The sequence below is a fragment of the Aquarana catesbeiana genome, linkage group LG03 (genome assembly GCF_042186555.1).
Source record: "Aquarana catesbeiana isolate 2022-GZ linkage group LG03, ASM4218655v1, whole genome shotgun sequence".
Lineage (NCBI taxonomy): Eukaryota > Metazoa > Chordata > Amphibia > Anura > Ranidae > Aquarana > Aquarana catesbeiana.
In genome coordinates this window covers 630,167,054-630,185,341 of record NC_133326.1, presented here as the reverse complement: position 1 = coordinate 630,185,341, position 18,288 = coordinate 630,167,054, and the positions used below count along the sequence as shown (strand labels likewise).

Sequence of the window (18,288 nt, the reverse complement as noted above, 5' to 3'; positions counted from 1 at the left end):
TCTTTGTTATATTGCAGCCATTTGCTAAAATCATTTAAGTTCATTTTTGTTCCTCATTAATGTACACACAGCACCCCATATTGACAGAAAAACACAGAATTGTTGACATTTTTGCAGATTTATTAAAAAAGAAAAACTGAAATATCACATGGCCCTAAGTATTCAGACCCTTTGCTGTGACACTCATATATTTAACTCAGGTGCTGTCCATTTCTTCTGATCATCCTTGAGATGGTTCTACACCAGTGTTTCTCAACTCCAGTCCTCAAGGCGCCCTAACAGGTCATGTTTTCAGGCTCTCCATTATTTTGCACAGGTGATTTGATCAGTTTCACCGCCTTAGTAATCACCACAGCTGTTTCCTCTGAGGGAAATCCTGAAAACATGACCTGTTGGGGCACCTTGAGGACTGGAGTTGAGAAACACTGTTCTACACCTTCACTTGAGTCCAGCTGTGTTCGATTTTACTGATTGGACTTGATTAGGAAAGCCACACATCTGTCTATATAAGACCTTACAGCTCACAGTGCATGTCAGAGCAAATGAGAATCATGAAGTCAAAGGAACTGCCTGAAGAGCTCAGAGACAGAATTGTGGCAGGGCACAGATCTGGCCAAAGTTACAAAACATTTCTGCTGCACTTGAGGTTCCTAAGAGCACAGTGGCCTCCATAATCCTTAAATGGAAGACGTTTAGGACGACCAGAACCCTTCCTAGAGCTCAGCCAAACTGAGCTATCAGGGGAGAAGAGCCTTGGTGAGAAGGGTAAAGGAGAACCTAAAGATCACTGTGGCTGAGCTCCAGAGATGCAGTCGGGAGATGGGAGAAAGTTGTAGAAAGTCAAACATCACTGCAGCCCTTCACCAGTGCTTCACCAGGGCTTTATGGCAGAGTGGCCCGACTGAAGCCTCTCCTCAGTGCAAGACACATGAAAGTCCGCATGGAGTTTGCTAAAAAACACCTGAAGGACTCCAAGATGGTGAGAAATAAGATTCTTTGGTCTAATGAGACCAAGATAGAACTTTTTGGCCTTAATTCTAAGCGGTATGTGTGGAGAAAACCAGGCACTGCTCATCACCTGTCCAATACAGTCCCAACAGTAAAGTATGGTGGGCTGCAGGGACAGGGCAACTGGTTGCAATCGAGGGAAAGATGAATGCGGCCAAGTACAGGGATATCCTGGACGAAAACCTTCTCCAGAGTGCTCAGGACCTCAGACTGGGCTGAAGGTTTACCTTCCAACAAGACAATGACCCTAAGCACACAGCTAAAATAATGAAGGAGTGGTTTCACAACAATTCTGTGAGTGTTCTTGAATGGCCCAGCCAGAGCCCTGACTTAAACCCAATTGAGCATCTCTGGAGAGACCTAAAAATGGCTGTCCACCAACGTTTACCATCCAACCTGACAGAACTGGAGAGGATCTGTGAGGAGGAATGGCAGAGGATCCCCAAATCCAGGTGTGAAAAACTTGTTGGATCTTTCCCAAAAAGACTCATGGCTGTATTAGCTCAAAAGGGTGCTTCTACTAAATACTGAGCAAAGGGTCTGAATACTTAGGACCATGTGATATTTCAGTTTTTCTTTTTTAATAAATCTGCAAAAATGTCAACAATTCTGTGTTTTTCTGTCAATATGGGGTGCTGTGTGTACATTAATGAGGAAAAAAAATGAACGTAAATGATTTTAGCAAATGGCTGCAATATAACAGAGAGTGAAAAATTTAAGGGGGTCTGAATTCGGACATTCCAATCGTGTGCGGGCTTCATCTGACTTTTTCTTTCTAAAATTCTGACGGACCTAGAAATAGAACATGTTTCAAATCTTTTCAACGGACTCAATTCCCATCTGGAAAACCGTTCGTCTGTATGCTAGTCCGATGGACCAAAAACAACGCAAGGGCAGCTATTGGCTTCTGGCTATTGAACTTCCTTTTTCTAGTCCCGTCATATTTCATCGCCTTCTAAACGAACGGACTTTGGTGTGACCATGTGTAGGCAAGTCCGTTTCAATGGAACTCCGTTGGAAAGACCGTCGGAGTCTATTCTGAAGGAAAGTCCGGTCGTGTGTACGCAGCATTAGGGGTTGATTTACTAAAAGCAAATAGACTGTACACTGTTCAAAGTGCAGTTGCCCTCTGCAAGTGCAGTTGCTCCTGAGTAAATGAGGTAAACGTCACTTTGCAAAGAGTACCCAATCACATGCAAGGAAAATTTTAAAAAATGCATTTTTGTTTGCACATGATTGGATGACAGAAGTCAGCAGACTCTGGAGCAATTGCACTTGCAGAGTACAACTGTACTTTGCAAAGTACACAGTCTATTTGCCTTTAGTGAATCCACCCCTAAGAGTGGGACTTTTGTCAAATTTTTACTGCTGTATGGGGCTCCATTACAGAGATTTCCCATCATATATTGTGGCTTGTGGCAATGGTTTTTCAAGACAAGACTATAAATGCTTTTTTTCATACAGCTAGGGAAGGCTTGAACCTTTGTCCACCTTTTTGCTGCATGAATGTATTCATACAGACAGAGAGGGGTTGATTTACTAAAACTGGAGAGTTCAAAATCTAGTGCAGCCGTATATGGTAGCCAATCAGCTTCTAACTTATGTTTGTTCAATTAAGCTTTGACAAAAAACACCTGGAAGCTGATTGGTCTCTATGCAGAGCTGTAACAGATTTTGCACTCTAGTTTCAGTAAATTAACTCCAAAGGTTCATTTTAAAATGTACGCAAATTACTAACTCCTTGGACTGTCCCAGGTAATTAATGGTGACTCTTCACAGTGCTAGAGAGTCAGTGCTTTCCAACAGGCCCACCATTTTCCATAGCTCTCTGGCACCACTCTAAAGTGGGCACAGTTCACATGATTTTTGGAGATTTTTGAATACTTGAATAAGACAGCACATGGGACGGTCCAAGAGTACTTACACTGATGAAGACACAGGCTGGACCAAGGAAACTCCAAACAAGTCTGGAATGAAGCCAACAACTAGAGAAGATGATAGAAGCATAAAGAACTTAAAAAGTGTAAGAAAGCAATCTGCTCAGTCAAGAAACACAAAAAAAACAAAACAAATAATAATCATTAGTTGCCTGCTGAAACACCCCCAAACACCCTCAAAATCAAACAAGAATCCATAATTGACCCCATGTTGTGGGCATGTGACCTGGTATCATTCAAGGGGGGGCGCTCGCTCGTCCTCCCCCCTTTCCTAGCCTGCTGACAGCTGATGACTCATCGGTTCTTAAGGACATGGCAGCCGGCTTCCCAGCCCGCTCCTTAACAACCAGCTATTCTTCACACAGAATTCAAATTGGGCGATCATTTTTCGACCGATCTGAATTTGAATCATTCTGAAAATTTGGAATTCGTTAGAAAAGGAATAAACAAAACAAAGTTCAACACATTTCAACTATTACTACTCATACTATTTCATTTGGAGATTCCAAATGACCAAACATTTGTCCGAATTTACATTTGGACCGAAACAAATTGCACATGTCTATCTTTGAACGCCCTAGATATTAACCCCTTCCCAGCCAGTGTCATTAGTACAGTGATAGTGCATATTTTTAGCAGTGATCACTGTTTTAGTGCCACTGGTTCCCACAAAGTGTCAAACAGTGTCAGACTATCAGCCTGACTATTGCAGTACTGCTATAAGTCTTTTGTCGCTGCCATTACTAGTATAAAAAAAAAATGAATAAAAAATCCATAAATGTATACCATAGTTTGTAGACACTTTAACATTCACCAACTACACCACAAAGCAATCAATATATGCTTATTTACCATAAATATGTAGCAGAATACATATTGGCCTACATTTATGAAAACATTTTTATTATATATGTTTTATAACAGAAAGCAAAAAATATTGCTTGTTTTTCAAAATCTTCTGTCTTTTTTCATTTCTAGCGCAAAAAATAAAAAAACACAGTGGCGATCAAATACCACCAAAAGAAAGCTCTATTTGTGTGGAAAAAAATGATATAAATTTAGTTTGTGTACAGCGTTACATGACTAAATAATCTTCAGTTAAAGTAACACAGTGCTGAATAGCGAAAAAAATGGCCTGATCATGAAGGGGGTAAATCATTTGGAGGGACAAGTGTTTATTGTATGTGCTAGTTGCGCTACACCATTTTATGAATTTTTGTAGATGTGCAATTCATTTTGTTCCAAATTCGTTTTTCGTCAAAATTCTGCATTTTTGTTCATTCGGAGGTTTCCGAATGAATGAAAAACTGTTTCAAGAATTTTTTCGAAAACAAATTTTCTAAAGGAACGAAAATTGGAAAGAACAAAAATCAGAAATTTTGAAAATGAGAAAACCAGAAAGAATGAAAATCAGAAAATCAGAAAGAATGAAAATCAGAAATTAAGAACGAAAATCTGAAAAATTCAAAAATCCGAAAGAACGAAAAACATTAAATTATTAACCATTATTATAGTTTTTATAATTATTATCATTATTATTATTTATTAACAATAAATAATAATAATAATAAAAACTACAATAATAGTTATAAACTATTAAATTATAGGTATTGGAATTTCCTTTCAAACTTGGCTGTTGATGAATGTAAAGAATACATATTTAGTTACGAATCATCTGAAATAACAAATGTTGCATCTAAATGAATGGAAAGTAACGAATTTGAATGCATGTGAAGTTACAATTATCGAAATAATGATTGCCGATCATAACAAATGATCCGATGAACAAAGAAAAAAACAAGAAAAAAACGAACAAAACGCAAACTAAAAAAACAAATTTTTCGGCAGTGCACATGTCTAGATTTTTGTAAGCATAAAGAACTGTCACTGTGAATTACAATGTATTATATTTTCCATTGAAAGTGTGAGACTGTTCCCATTTATAAACCTTGTCCTAATGTGGGTGATTAGCAAAGAAATATGCAGAATCACCTTGCAGCAGGCCTCACTTAAAGCAGAACTCTGGGAAGAAATGTTTTTTTCCCATGCAGAGGGGCTGTGCCCAAGCTGTATGGGTTGACTGCTCATTTTGAGGAGCGCACAAAGGCTATTCTCACCAGATCCTTCGATCCTCTGGAAAACAGAGCTCCCCTGCATCCAGCGGTGGACTGATCCTGCAGTGCACACATCCAGAGCCGGTCTATAGGTGTGAGGACATCAGGAACAGTCCACCACACAAGACCGCTAGACTGCGGGGGGGGGGGGCAGGAGTGGCAGGGACCCCAGTCTTGTGCTTGGAGGATCGGCAAATTAGGTAAGTATATTTCCGCTCTTTTCACCCCTAGACAAAACGAGCAGTTAAACCATGTAGTGCAGGCACAGCCCCAAAGCATGAGAAAAGAAAATTCTTTAAACATTTAACTCAAAAACACATCAATCAGATTTTAATCTTTAATTTTTTAGTACTAGTTATTTTACAATTTTTTCAAGAGCTAGAAGACATGGTTCTTAATGCTCCTGCACAAAGGTCTACGGCTGTATTATAGTGTTCAGTTTCCCTGCTGCATGTAAATGCACATATACACCATACACTGTGTCTACCGTGTGCATTACTTCAATTATAAATGTGTAAGTGCAAAATGTGTGTTATGTTGATTTCCAGCTATTACTGTAAATATTAAAACAATTGTTTTTGAAGTTTCTTCTTAATGAGCTTCTGAAACTAGTTTTATCACCAAAATTATAGTATGCAAGTTATTTTTTTATCTAGTCTGTATTTGGAATCAACATATATTGTGTCATCTCATGAGATTTGGGTTACTCGGCATTCTCCAGAATATCATTGGAAGGGTGTTGACATGGCTCTCTGCAGTACTGAAGGCGAGAGAAAGGTAAGTACACTATTCTATCAAAAGTATTGGGACACCTGCTTTTACACATACATGAACTTTAATGACATCCCAGTCTTATTCCATAGGGTTCAATATTGAATTGGCCCATCCTTTACAGCTATAACAGCTTCAACTCTTCTGGGAAGGCTATCCACAAGGTTTAGCAGTGTGTCTAAGGGAATGTTTGACCATTCTTCCAGAAGTGCATTTGTGAGGTCAGGCACTGATATGGACAAGAAGGCCTGGCTCGCAGTCTGAGCTCTAATTCCTCTACTTTATCACAAAGGTGTTCTATCGGGTTGAGGTCAGGACTCTGTGCAGGCCAGTCAAGTTCCTCCACCCTAAACTCACTCATCCATGTCTTTAGGGATCTTGCTTTGTGCACTGGTCCAAATCATTTGGTGGAGGGGGGATTATGGTGTGGGGTTGTTTTTCAGGGATTGGACTTGGCCACTTAGTTGCAGTGAAGGGAACTTTTAAGGCGTCAACATACCAAGACATTTTGGACAATTTCATGCTCCCAACTTTGTGGGAACAGTTTTAGGATGGCCTCTTCCTGTTCCAACATGACTGCATACGCTGATAAAAATGATTCTGTTGACTTTTAACATAAAAATGTGATCATTTTCAACAAATAGATAAATGTTAATTAATTTACTTTGATATTTGAAGTACCTTACTTAATTTTCATTAGTTATTAAAACACACCTTTTACATTTACAAAAATAATGTATAATATTGTGTAATCTAAAAAAACTTTTAGCCCGGGTTCACACTATACCGGGCTGCGGATCGCACAGGAGCGCTGTGTGTACCTGTTCCCCGTTTCAGGGACGAATCAGGGCAGATTCTATGCCTGAATTCGGCCCTGAAACGGAGCCAAAGACGCACAGCGTTTTTGTGCAGTGCGCTCCGCAGCTGCCCCAGAGATATGTGAACTGGCTCCATAGGGAGCCAGTCACATACTATGCGAATTAGATGCAGGGAAACGCACATCTAATTCACATAGGTGTGAACATTGAATGTTAAAAAACTTTTTGAACCCTCGGCCCCTGAGGAAGGTATTGGAACACCTCATTCCAGAAACGCGTCGGGCATTTGGGCATTCACTTTGTATGCTAACTACATATACAGTAATTGCTTGATTTTTCATGTAGCACATGTTGTGCATCTTTGTCATATGTGTTTTTTTTTTATATGCATTTTAGTCTATATTATTAAAGAATACTTTTTATACATTTTTGAGTGGGTGGTCTATTTAAAGTCCCAATTAAGGGGGTTACTACTTTTGTTTCTACTGCATTTAGCAGAACGCAACCCAGATGCAGGGTGATGAACTGCCTGCTGTTAAGCTTAAAACTGTTTTGTGCCCCCCAATAAATGTTTCTGCCATTTGGTTTTGAAGTTATTGCATATTAAATTTGAGATTATGTGACCTCAAGCCCCACCCAATTTGCACCCCATGTTATTAAAATTTAAAAACAAAGATAGCATTATTGTGCTGCATCTGTGCTGATTTGTGCTGCAAAAATGAACGTTTGTGCCGTTTGGTTTCAGAGATATTACTTATAATAGTTGATGATAGCAAGTGGTCTTTGAGCCTGAACCCTTGATCGTGACAATACCATTTGTTTGTGCTGCATTTGTGCTGGTTTGTACCACAAAAACAAACTTTCTGTTTGTTAAATATTTGAAATATAGGACATTCAACGTTAGATTATGTAACCTAAAGCCCCGCCCACTTTGCATTTTGTTATTAGATTTCAAAAACAAATATACCATAAGTTTGTTCTGTATTTGTGCAACAAAAACAAACATATTGGTATAGTGTATTTTTTTCACATAGCACTCTCATTTTGTATCAGAAAGAATGTTTATGGGCTGTTCATTCTGTGTGTAGGAGAAATGGTTAGCATATCATAGGTCATTTATTTGGGCGCCAATGCCCTGGCTCATGATTTACACTATACCGATACCAGTTATTGAAGCACAAGCTCAGCACAAACATATGGTATAATTGTTTTTTAAATTTATTAACATATGGTCCAAAGTGGGTGGGGTTTCATCAACTATAACATCTGAAACAAAACCGGCATAAACGTTTGTTTTAGTGGCACAAACGCACCACAAATAAATGGTATATTGTATGTAATAGCATGGGGTGCAAACTCGGCGGGGTTTGAGCTCACATAATATCAAATTTAATGTGCAAAACTAAACCAGAAACTTTCATTTTTGCGGCACAACTCAACACAAATGCAGCACAAAGAAATGGTATATTTTTATTCACATATAACATAAATATTTCCCTTTGTTTTTTCAATCTTTCTTTTGGGAATGGCAGTTGTACCCGAGATTTAAATCCCCCTGAATTCAGAGTGGATGCCTTAGAAATGCATTTTGCTAAATATTTATATATATAAATATATATTAAAGAAATGATATGCTGTAAGAATGTAATGATTATTTATTTTAAGAAATTTGGAGATTTTATTAAATAAATCTAATAAATTGCTGATGCAAATAAAGGACCTAGTTACGCCCTCTGTGACATTCTGTTCTGGTCTTTATCTTTATTTTGTTTTTTGTCTCCACAGAACCTGGATGATGAGGATGATGAGGATGCCTCGCAGATCCAAGAAGAATATCCAGCTTAATCCCGAATATTTTTGTTATCCACAAAGTTACCGATGAAAACAGTATCACCTTGGGGATAGTTATTGAGGGAGTAGAGGTTCTCAATGGTAACTCTGATGTACCTTAGGCATGTGTTTTTCTTATGGGACTCATTTATGTTTTTAACCTGAGCTACCCTAAAAACCTAAAATATACCTTTGAAGTTTTTCAGAAGATCTTTTTATGCCCTGTACACACGACCGGTTTTGCCAACAGAATAAACTCTGAAGGTTTTTCCGACAGAATTCCGCTCAAGCTGTCTTGCATACACACGATCACACCAAATTCCGACCGTCAAGAACATGGTGACCTACAACACGTACGATGTCTCGTACTTCCTTCAGAGCATGCGTAATTTTTGGTACATGGGAACAGCATACAGACGAGTGGTTTTCCCGATAGGAATTTGTTCCATCGGAAAAATATAGAACATGTTCTCTATCTAAGTCCGTCTGAATTTTCAACGTAAAAAGTCAGATGGGGCATATACATGGTCGGAATATACGATGAAAAGCTCCCATCGGACTTTTTCTGTGTGTAAGGGGCATTAGAGCTAGCTGTGGGGAATCTATCTTCAAAAGTTCACACTTTAAAAGTGTAAATGACTTTCCTAAAAGGCTTAAAAAGAAAAGTTAATTCATTCTATGTTCTTTACAGATATACTATATGGTACATATGTATGTTTAAGTTTGATTGGTTAGCTGAGAAAAAAAAAAAGATGTTTACATCTAGCACGCCCTCTGACGTAGCAATCACAAAACTAGTCAGGGCTTGACCACGCAGCAACTTACATCATCGGTTTTCCTGCTTGCCTTACCCGGGAACACTGCTGGAGCGGTGAGAGGTAGTCAGGAATATCGACTTGTTATACATTGTTGTTACATGCTCTTTTATTTTGAATTACATTGTAAGTGTGCAATCTTAAGGAAACTTATAATAAATACCTTTTGGTACTGGATTACGCTATGTGTATCTTTGTTCTCTGCTTGTGACGAGCAAACATCTAGATGGATTACATGCAGAGAGCTGACAACACCCATTGCAAGCCAAGTGTATAACCCAGGATCATCTGACGGAGTGTATGCAGTGAGCAGACAGATAAGTGTATAACCCAGTATCATCTGGTAAGAGCATTACCTAGGGGGATTGTGACACGTGCAGTGTGGAGGAGGCGATTGTTTTGAATTACTATCTGCAACGTTTTTTCTGTGATGGACAATCCTACATTTACATCTGCCTCATTATATATATAAAGTGGACTTCATACTTATTTAACTATTTTAGTGAACTTTTAACAAATCCTAAAACGTTTGGATTATTTTAACGCTGCTAATTTTATGGTATTTGTTTCTGTGACATTGTGACATATTTCTGCTTTAATGTTTTATTATTATAGTAGCTGCTCTTGTTATTTTAAACACACTTTCCATGAGCGCTGAGGGAGAGATACCAACTGAATGTTTATATTTACATTTGATGCTTTATTAATATTACATTTGTAACACTTTATAAATAATAAATGTTAATTTGTTTTGAAAGTCTGTTTCATGAGACTATTCCTTTTTAAAAAAAACATATTATTGTATTATTATTATTAGATAATAACCTTCAAACGTATATCAAATACATTTGGAAAATATAGTTTTACCAACTTAAAAAAATTGAGTAAGTTACAAGAAAAAATACGGTAAGTTATTATCACTTAAAACTATGGTTCCAGACAAGTTAATGCACTGTAAAAAAACTGTGCTCAGTCTACTTAAAAAAATGGAGGCAACTATTTTCACCAGCTTTTTAAGTACTGCCACCTAAACTAATTTTTGTCTGACTCATTAGACTTTTCATGTTTTCAACTTTGTTGTTTTAAGTAAAGCCAACTCAATTTTTCCAGTTTATAGACCATAGTTTTAAGTTAGGAATTCATACATGTATGAATTCCTAACTTAAACCTATGGTCTATAAACTGAAAATATTGAGTAGGCCTTACTTAAACCTATGGTCAATAAACTGGAGAAATTGAGTTGGCTTTACTTAAACCTATGGTCTATAAAACTGGAAAAATTGAGTTGGCTTAAACTTAACCAGTTCCCGTCCGCGCTATAGCAGAATGACAGCTACAGAGTGGATCTACATTGCCTTTCCTTGCTCCCCACGCACCCTCATGAGTCCATCAGTGCAGGCATAGCACACACCAGTGCAGGCTTAGCACACACCTGTGCAGTCTCATCACCACCAGTAACCATGTCCAAAAGATGCTTTTCTGCCGAGGGGGCATACCAAATACTTTCCACGGCCGACGAGAGCAACGGGGAGATCTCTTTTTCAGGATTCCCTTTCAAATTCGGATTCTGAGCCTGATGTAAATTATGAGCCAGTCCTCAGCAGTGGAATACTGACAGACTCAGAGGAGGAAGATATTCAGCTCGCCAAATGAAGGCGTTCTGGTGAGGAGGCAGTGGCATCCACCAGCACCGCAGTGCCATCTACCTGCACCGCAGTGGCATCCACCAGCACTGCAGTGGCATCCACCAGCACTGCAGTACCTCTGCAAGAAAGGCCAAGTACCAGTGGGCTGTCACCTCAGCCCCAAAGGGTTAGGACCCATGTCAGTCTTCCCTATGCCCTTCAGAACCCCTTGTGGCTTCCTCCTAATTCTGGAGAAGCTAACATTCCCCCTTTCACTGCCCAGCCAGGAGTCCAGGTGGACACAGAGAATTTTTCCCCAATCACATTCTTTGATTTAATTTTTACAGAGGACATGCTAGCATCAATTGTAGCCCAGTGCAACCTGTATACACAACAATTTATTTTGAATAATCCCGTCCCGAGTGGAGAGTCCTAACAGTGGAGGAGTTGAAGGTTTTTTTGGGCCTCACATTTTGTATGTGACTCACCTATTGGTCAACCCACCCCATCCACCACATGCCGATCTTCTCTGCGGTAATGCCCAGAGCCAGATATCTCATGATCATGAGGTTCCTACATTTCAATGATAATACCCAGTGCCCTCCCCATAATGACCCAAATTATGACAGACTTTACAAAATTCGGCCACTACTAAATTATTTTTCAGAAATATTCCCCCAGTTGTTTACCCTGGACCAACACATATGTGTAGACGAGTCCCTTGTTAAATTTAGCAGCAGGCTTAAAATCAAGCAATTTATCCCCAGCAAAATGTCCCGCTATGGGGTGAAGGTATACAAAATATGTGACCATGCCACAGGGTACACATATGCCTTCATAGTGTACGAAGGGAGGGACACCCAGCTGCATCCCCCTAATTGGCCAGACTACTTGGGATCAAGCGCGAAAGTTGTTTGGGATCTCATATACCCCCTACTGGAGAAAGGCTACCACTTGTATGTAGACAACTTCTACACAAGTCTGCCCCTGTTCCACAACTTTCACCGGAAGAAGATGCCAGCATGTGGCACCGTAAGAAAGAACCGGAAGGGCTTTCCTTGTCAATCTGAAGTTGAGAAGAGGAAACACGGCAAGTCTGCGAAACAAGGATATTCTGCCAGTGAAGTAGAGGGACAGAAGGGATGTTTACATGTTGTCTTGGAGCCACAAAAAATACCTTAGTGGAAATCCCCAGAAGGAATGGCCCCATCCAAAAACCAACATGCGTCCATGAATACAGTTTGTTCATGGGGGGAGTCGACTTCAACGACCAAATGCTGGAACCCTACCTTGCCACAAGACGGACATACCATTGGTATAAAAAAGTAGCAATTAATTTTTTTTATTTAGCCATATAATTTACCGCAACTCCACCCAAAACCCCCAACCCTTCCTTGGCTACCAGGAGGAAATTTTCACTGCCCTTATATTACCGAACGGTCAACCAGAAAACATCCGATCAGAGGTTCTTAGTCAACTCTCCGAACGCCACTTTCCCGATAAAATCCCTCTCAAACCAACAGACTAAACACGTAAAAAAAATTTAAGGTGTGCCAGTGGAGGAGTCAGAAGAGACACGTCTTATTATTGTCCCCAGTGAGCTTCCCAACCAGGCCTCTGCATAGGTGGCTGTTTTCGCCGATACCATACTTTAGTAAATTACTAGTGAAGTATGGTAAATGTAATCCTCAGTTCCTGCCATTTACCTTCACACCACTTATGCCACTGCCTGCTCTGTAACTGACCCTGGACTGTTATTCAACCATGCTTCTGCCTAAAGATTCTGTACATACCTCTGCCTGATCTAGAACTGACCTTGGACTGTTTGACCATGTTTTTTTGCCTGCCTCTTGAACTGATCTTGTACCCTGCTACCAGTGGCGGAACTACCACCATAGCGACCCACGCGTGCGCTATGGGGCCCGCAGCCGTGTAGGGCCCGCAGCCGTGTAGGGCCCGGCAGAGGCGGCTCTCTAATTCGGTATTTAGGCTGATTGAAGAGCCGCCTCTGCAAAATGTCGCCACGGGTTGCCTGTGCGCTCCAAGCAGTGGAGAGAGGGGTCGGAGCGTGGCTGTCTTGGGGAGGAGGTGGGCCAGCACTGTGTTCTCTTAAGGAGGAGAAGGGGAGGAGATCCCAGCAGGCTGAGCAGTAAGCACAATTCCCTCGGGAGACACAGATCGCGTCCCCCCCTCCCCAGCCATCACCCCCCCTACCACTGGAGTGCTCAGTGGAGCAGCGGTTTCCACACACCCCGGAGGAGGGGTGGAAGAGGAAGGCACCGCAGAGGAGCCCTCACGAGCGCTGTATGGAGCCGATCAGACAGAAGGGAAGGTAGGAGAGAAGAGGTGTCTGGGCTGCCCCTCTCAATCAGTGGGGGAGGGGGTGGGGGAATCAGGGGCTGCAGCTGCAGGGAGAGGCAAAGCTACTACCATGCCACAACCTTTTCTGCAGCCAGCGACCAACATTTTTTTGTGAGAGAGCCACCCCCCCCATCCATGTTCCTGCAGCATCCCTCAGGCACAGCCAGAGACTGGTCTTTACATCCACCCCTGCCCCCATCCCCCCACTCCATTCTTCCTGATCATTTGTCACTAACAGTAAGGACAGCTCAGTCCTGTGCCAGTGTCCCAGTGTGTTCACCTGTGATTGACAGCCCCTGACCCCTCCCTCCACCCTGCCCTTACCCCTGCCTATGCAGGGCTCCAGTGGGGGGGTTAGGAGTTCCCAGTCCAGGGCTTATCCTCTGCCATGGTGGGCCGGGTGCTCCAAATCCTGCACTGGCACTGCCAGCTGATTGGCTTCTCCGCTGCTACCTCCCTCACCGACACCAGCACCGAGATAGAGAGCACCGACACCAGCACCCAGATAGAGAGCACTGACACCAGCACCCAGATAGTGAGCACTGACACCAGCACCCAGATAGAGGACACTGACACCAGCACCAAGATAGAAAGCCCCAACACCAGCACTGAGATAGAGAGTGCTGACACCAGCACTGAGATAGAGAGCGCTGACACCAGCACTGAGATAGAGAGCGCTGACACCAGCACTGAGATAGAGAGCACTGACACCAGCACCGAGATAGAGAGCACTGACACCAGCACCGAGATAGAGAGCACTGACACCAGCACTGAGAGAGCACTGACACCAGCACCGAGATAGAGAGCGCTGACACCAGCACCGAGATAGAGAGCGCTGACACCAGCACTGAGATAGAGAGCACTGACACCAGCACTGACACCAGCACTGAGATAGAGAGCACTGACACCAGCACCAGGATAGAGAGCACTGACACCAGCACTGAGAGAGCACTGACACCAGCACTGAGATAGAGAGCACTGACACCAGCACTGACACCAGCACTGAGATAGAGAGCACTGAGACCAGCACCAGGATAGAGAGCACTGACACCAGCACCGAGATAGAGAGCGCTGACACCAGCACTGAGATAGAGAGCACTGACACCAGCACTGAGAGAGCACTGACACCAGCACTGAGATAGAGAGCACTGACACCAGCACTGAGAGAGCACTGACACCAGCACTGAGAGAGCACTGACACCAGCACTGAGATAGAGAGCACTGACACCAGCACCGAGATAGAGAGCGCTGACACCAGCACTGAGATAGAGAGCGCTGACACCAGCACTGAGATAGAGAGCACTGACACTAGCACTGAGATAAGGGAACACTGACATCAGCACCAGGATATAGAGCACTGACACCAGCACCAGGATAGAGAGCACTGACACCAGCACCAGGATAGAGAGCACTGACACCAGCACTGAGATAGAGAGCACTGACACCAGCACCAGGATAGAGAGCACTGACACCAGCACCAGGATAGAGAGCACTGACACCAGCACCAGGATAGAGAGCACTGACACCAGCACTGAGATAGAGAGCACTGACACCAGCACTGGGATAGAGAGCACTGACACCAGCACTGAGATAAGAGAGCACTGACACCAGCACTGAGATAAGAGAGCACTGACACCAGCACTGAGATAAGGGAACACTGACATCAGCACCAGGATGTAGAGCACTGACACCAGCACCAGGATAGAGAGCACTGACACCAGCACCAGGATAGAGAGCACTGACACCAGCACTGAGATAGAGAGCACTGACACCAGCACCAGGATAGAGAGCACTGACACCAGCACCAGGATAGAGAGCACTGACACCAGCACTGAGATAGAGAGCACTGACACTAGCACTGAGATAAGGGAACACTGACATCAGCACCAGGATAGAGAGCACTGACACCAGCACCAGGATAGAGAGCACTGACACCAGCACCAGGATAGAGAGCACTAACACCAGCACTGCGATAGAGAGCACTGACACCAGCACCAGGATAGAGAGCACTGACACCAGCACCAGGATAGAGAGCACTGACACCAGCACTGAGATAGAGAGCACTGACACCAGCACTGGGATAGAGAGCACTGACACCAGCACTGAGATAAGAGAGCACTGACACCAGCACTGAGATAAGACAGCACTGATATAAGAGAGCACTGACACCAGAACTGAGATAGAGAGCACTGACACCAGCACTGGGATAGAGAGCACTGACACCAGCACCAGGATAGAGAGCACTGACACCAGCACTGAGATAGAGAGCACTGACACTAGCACTGAGATAAGGGAACACTGACATCAGCACCAGGATAGAGAGCACTGACACCAGCACCAGGATAGAGAGCACTGACACCAGCACCAGGATAGAGAGCACTAACACCAGCATTGCGATAGAGAGCACTGACACCAGCACCAGGATAGAGAGCACACCAGGATAGAGAGCACTGACACCAGCACTGAGATAGAGAGCACTGACACCAGCACTGGGATAGAGAGCACTGACACCAGCAGTGAGATAAGAGAGCACTGACACCAGCACTGAGATAGAGAGCACTGACACCAGCACTGGGATAGAGAGCACTGACACCAGCACTGAGATAAGAGAGCACTGACACCAGCACTGAGATAAGACAGCACTGAGATAAGAGAGCACTGACACCAGCACTAAGATAAGAGAGCACCGACACCAGCACTGAGATAAGAGAGCACCGACACCAGCACTGAGAAAAGAGAGCACTGACACCAGCACTGAGATAAGAGAGCACTGACACCAGCACTTTAAAGCTCTTAATATATGTGAGTGTGGTAATCTGTTGTTCAATGGCATTAGTTCATTTTTTTGGTGGGGAGGGGGGGGTTGCGGGGGGGGGGGCATACAACATTTTGCTATGGGGCCCTTGGATTTCTAGTTATGCCCCTGCCTGCTACTGGACTAGTGGGATTCAACACAGGGGTCTCACATATGTTAGGGGCTTCAAAATTTTTCTGGATAAAGAAAACATTTTTTTTGTTTTCTCATTTCTAGATTAGGGTCTGGAGACTCAGAGGCTTCAAAGAGATTTGGGTGGGAGAAGCCTCTACCTCTGTCCCCATTCTGTCCTGAACGAGGCCCTACTTCTGCCTGCTGCCTGTAGAACTTACTGCCATCATGCCTCTGCCTGTCGCACTGACCACACCACATGGACCATGTTCCTGCCTACTACCAGGACTAATATTTTTGGCACTGCTGATAGACATGTGCACACTGAAATATTTCGTTTCGGAATTTCGTTTTCGTCCAAAAAAATACATTTATTTAGTTACTCCCGAAATTTGTTTTTATTTATTTCGGTTTTCGTTAAAAATTGCATTAGTCCGAAAATCCTAATTGAGGTCGAATCTGTCATTGAATGCTTATGGTGTCTGTCGAATGTTCAAAGAAGATTCGACGGAGCAGCTAAACTGTGCGACGCCGTATAGTTTACCTGCTCCGTCGAATCTTCTTAGAACTTTCAACAGACACCATAAGCCAAAGTACGTGTGTACTTAGTTCTAGCTATTTTACTGCTCCTCCTCTTTGGTTACAATCAGCCAATAACATTCATCATCATCATTATTTTTATTTATCTTTCCTCCCCTACGTCGAATCTTTCCTCCCCTACGTCGAATCTTTTCTCCCCTACGTCGAATCTTTCCTCCCCTACGTTGAATCTTTTCTCCCCTACGTCGAATCTTTTCTCTCTACGTCAAATCTTTTCTCTCTATGTAGAATAATCTTGGACTAATAGAGTTAAGGTTAGGCACATTCGACCACAGGTTTGATGGACAGATTGTTATTGTCATCATCATGTCGAATCTCCTATCTATATCGAACTGTTGTAGCAACGAAAATAAAGCATTTGTTTATGTCGGATCTTTCGTTTTTCGGACTCTGCACTTTCGTTATCGTTTGTTAAAACGATAACGAAAATACCTGAAATTCGGACGAAAATGCATTCGGACGAAAACGAATGCACATGTCTACTGACAATATCTCTGCCTGCACTGACCCTGGACTGTATACGGACAGTATCCCTGCCTGCTGCCTGGACAATTGTGTTAACCAAGTCCCTGCCTGCTGCCTGCACCAGTGATATACTCCTGTGGACAAATGCGCTACTAAAACCACAGGCAATCTTTTGTTTACCCTTTGCTCAGCATAATGTATTTTGGGGTGTAATTCTTGGTATGTGCATGCTATGTGTCCCTGGAACACCTGACGGTGTTCCTTGCATGTTGGATCTCTGTATGTGGCCAGGCTGTGTAAAAGTATCACACATTTGGTATCGCCATACTCAGAAGGAGAGGCAGAATGTATTTTGGGGTGTAATTTTTGCTATGTAAATGCTATGTGTTGGAAATATCTTATAAACCGGCAATTTGTGTTAAAAAATGCATTTTCATTTTTTTTCCACATTTTCCCAAAACTTCTGGAAAAAAATGAACTGTTCAAAAGACTCATTATGCCTCATAGATTATACGTTGAGGTGTTAGCTTTCCAAAATGGGGTTATTTTGTGGGCGTTTCCATTGTCCTTGTGCTCCAGGGCCTTCAAAAGTGTAATAGTGGTTGAGAAATGATATGTGTAATATATGCTCCTAGAACACCTAAAGGTACTACTTCAATGTTGGGCCTCTGTATGTGGCAAGGCTGTGTAAAAGTCTCCCACATGTGGTATCGTTATACTCAGGAGGAGTAGCAGAATGTATTTGGGGGTGTAATTTTTGCTATGTAAATGCTATGTGTTGGAAATGTCTTATAAACGCACAACGTTGTGTAAAATAAATGTGTTTTCATATATATATTCCACATTTTCCAAAAACTTCTGGAAAAAAATGAACCGTTCAAAAGACTCATTATGCCTCATATATTCTACGTTGGGGTGTTAGCTTTCCAAAATGGGGTCAATTTGTGGGCGTTTCCTGGTCCTGGTGTTCCAGGGCCTTCAAAATTGTAATAGGCAGTCAACAAGTTAGATGTCTAAT

General features: G+C 42.5%; 1 protein-coding gene across 2 annotated transcripts in view; it reads right to left on the bottom strand.

The window, feature by feature from the left end:
* Positions 1 to 18,288, bottom strand: part of LOC141133218 (adhesion G protein-coupled receptor E3-like) — a 199,580-nt gene that overhangs the window by 10,601 nt on the left and 170,691 nt on the right. For both annotated transcript variants that reach the window (XM_073622455.1, XM_073622456.1), the window contains exon 14: positions 2,933 to 2,993. In XM_073622455.1, the coding sequence (XP_073478556.1) occupies positions 2,933 to 2,993 (61 nt within the window). The remainder of the gene's footprint in view (positions 1 to 2,932; positions 2,994 to 18,288) is intronic.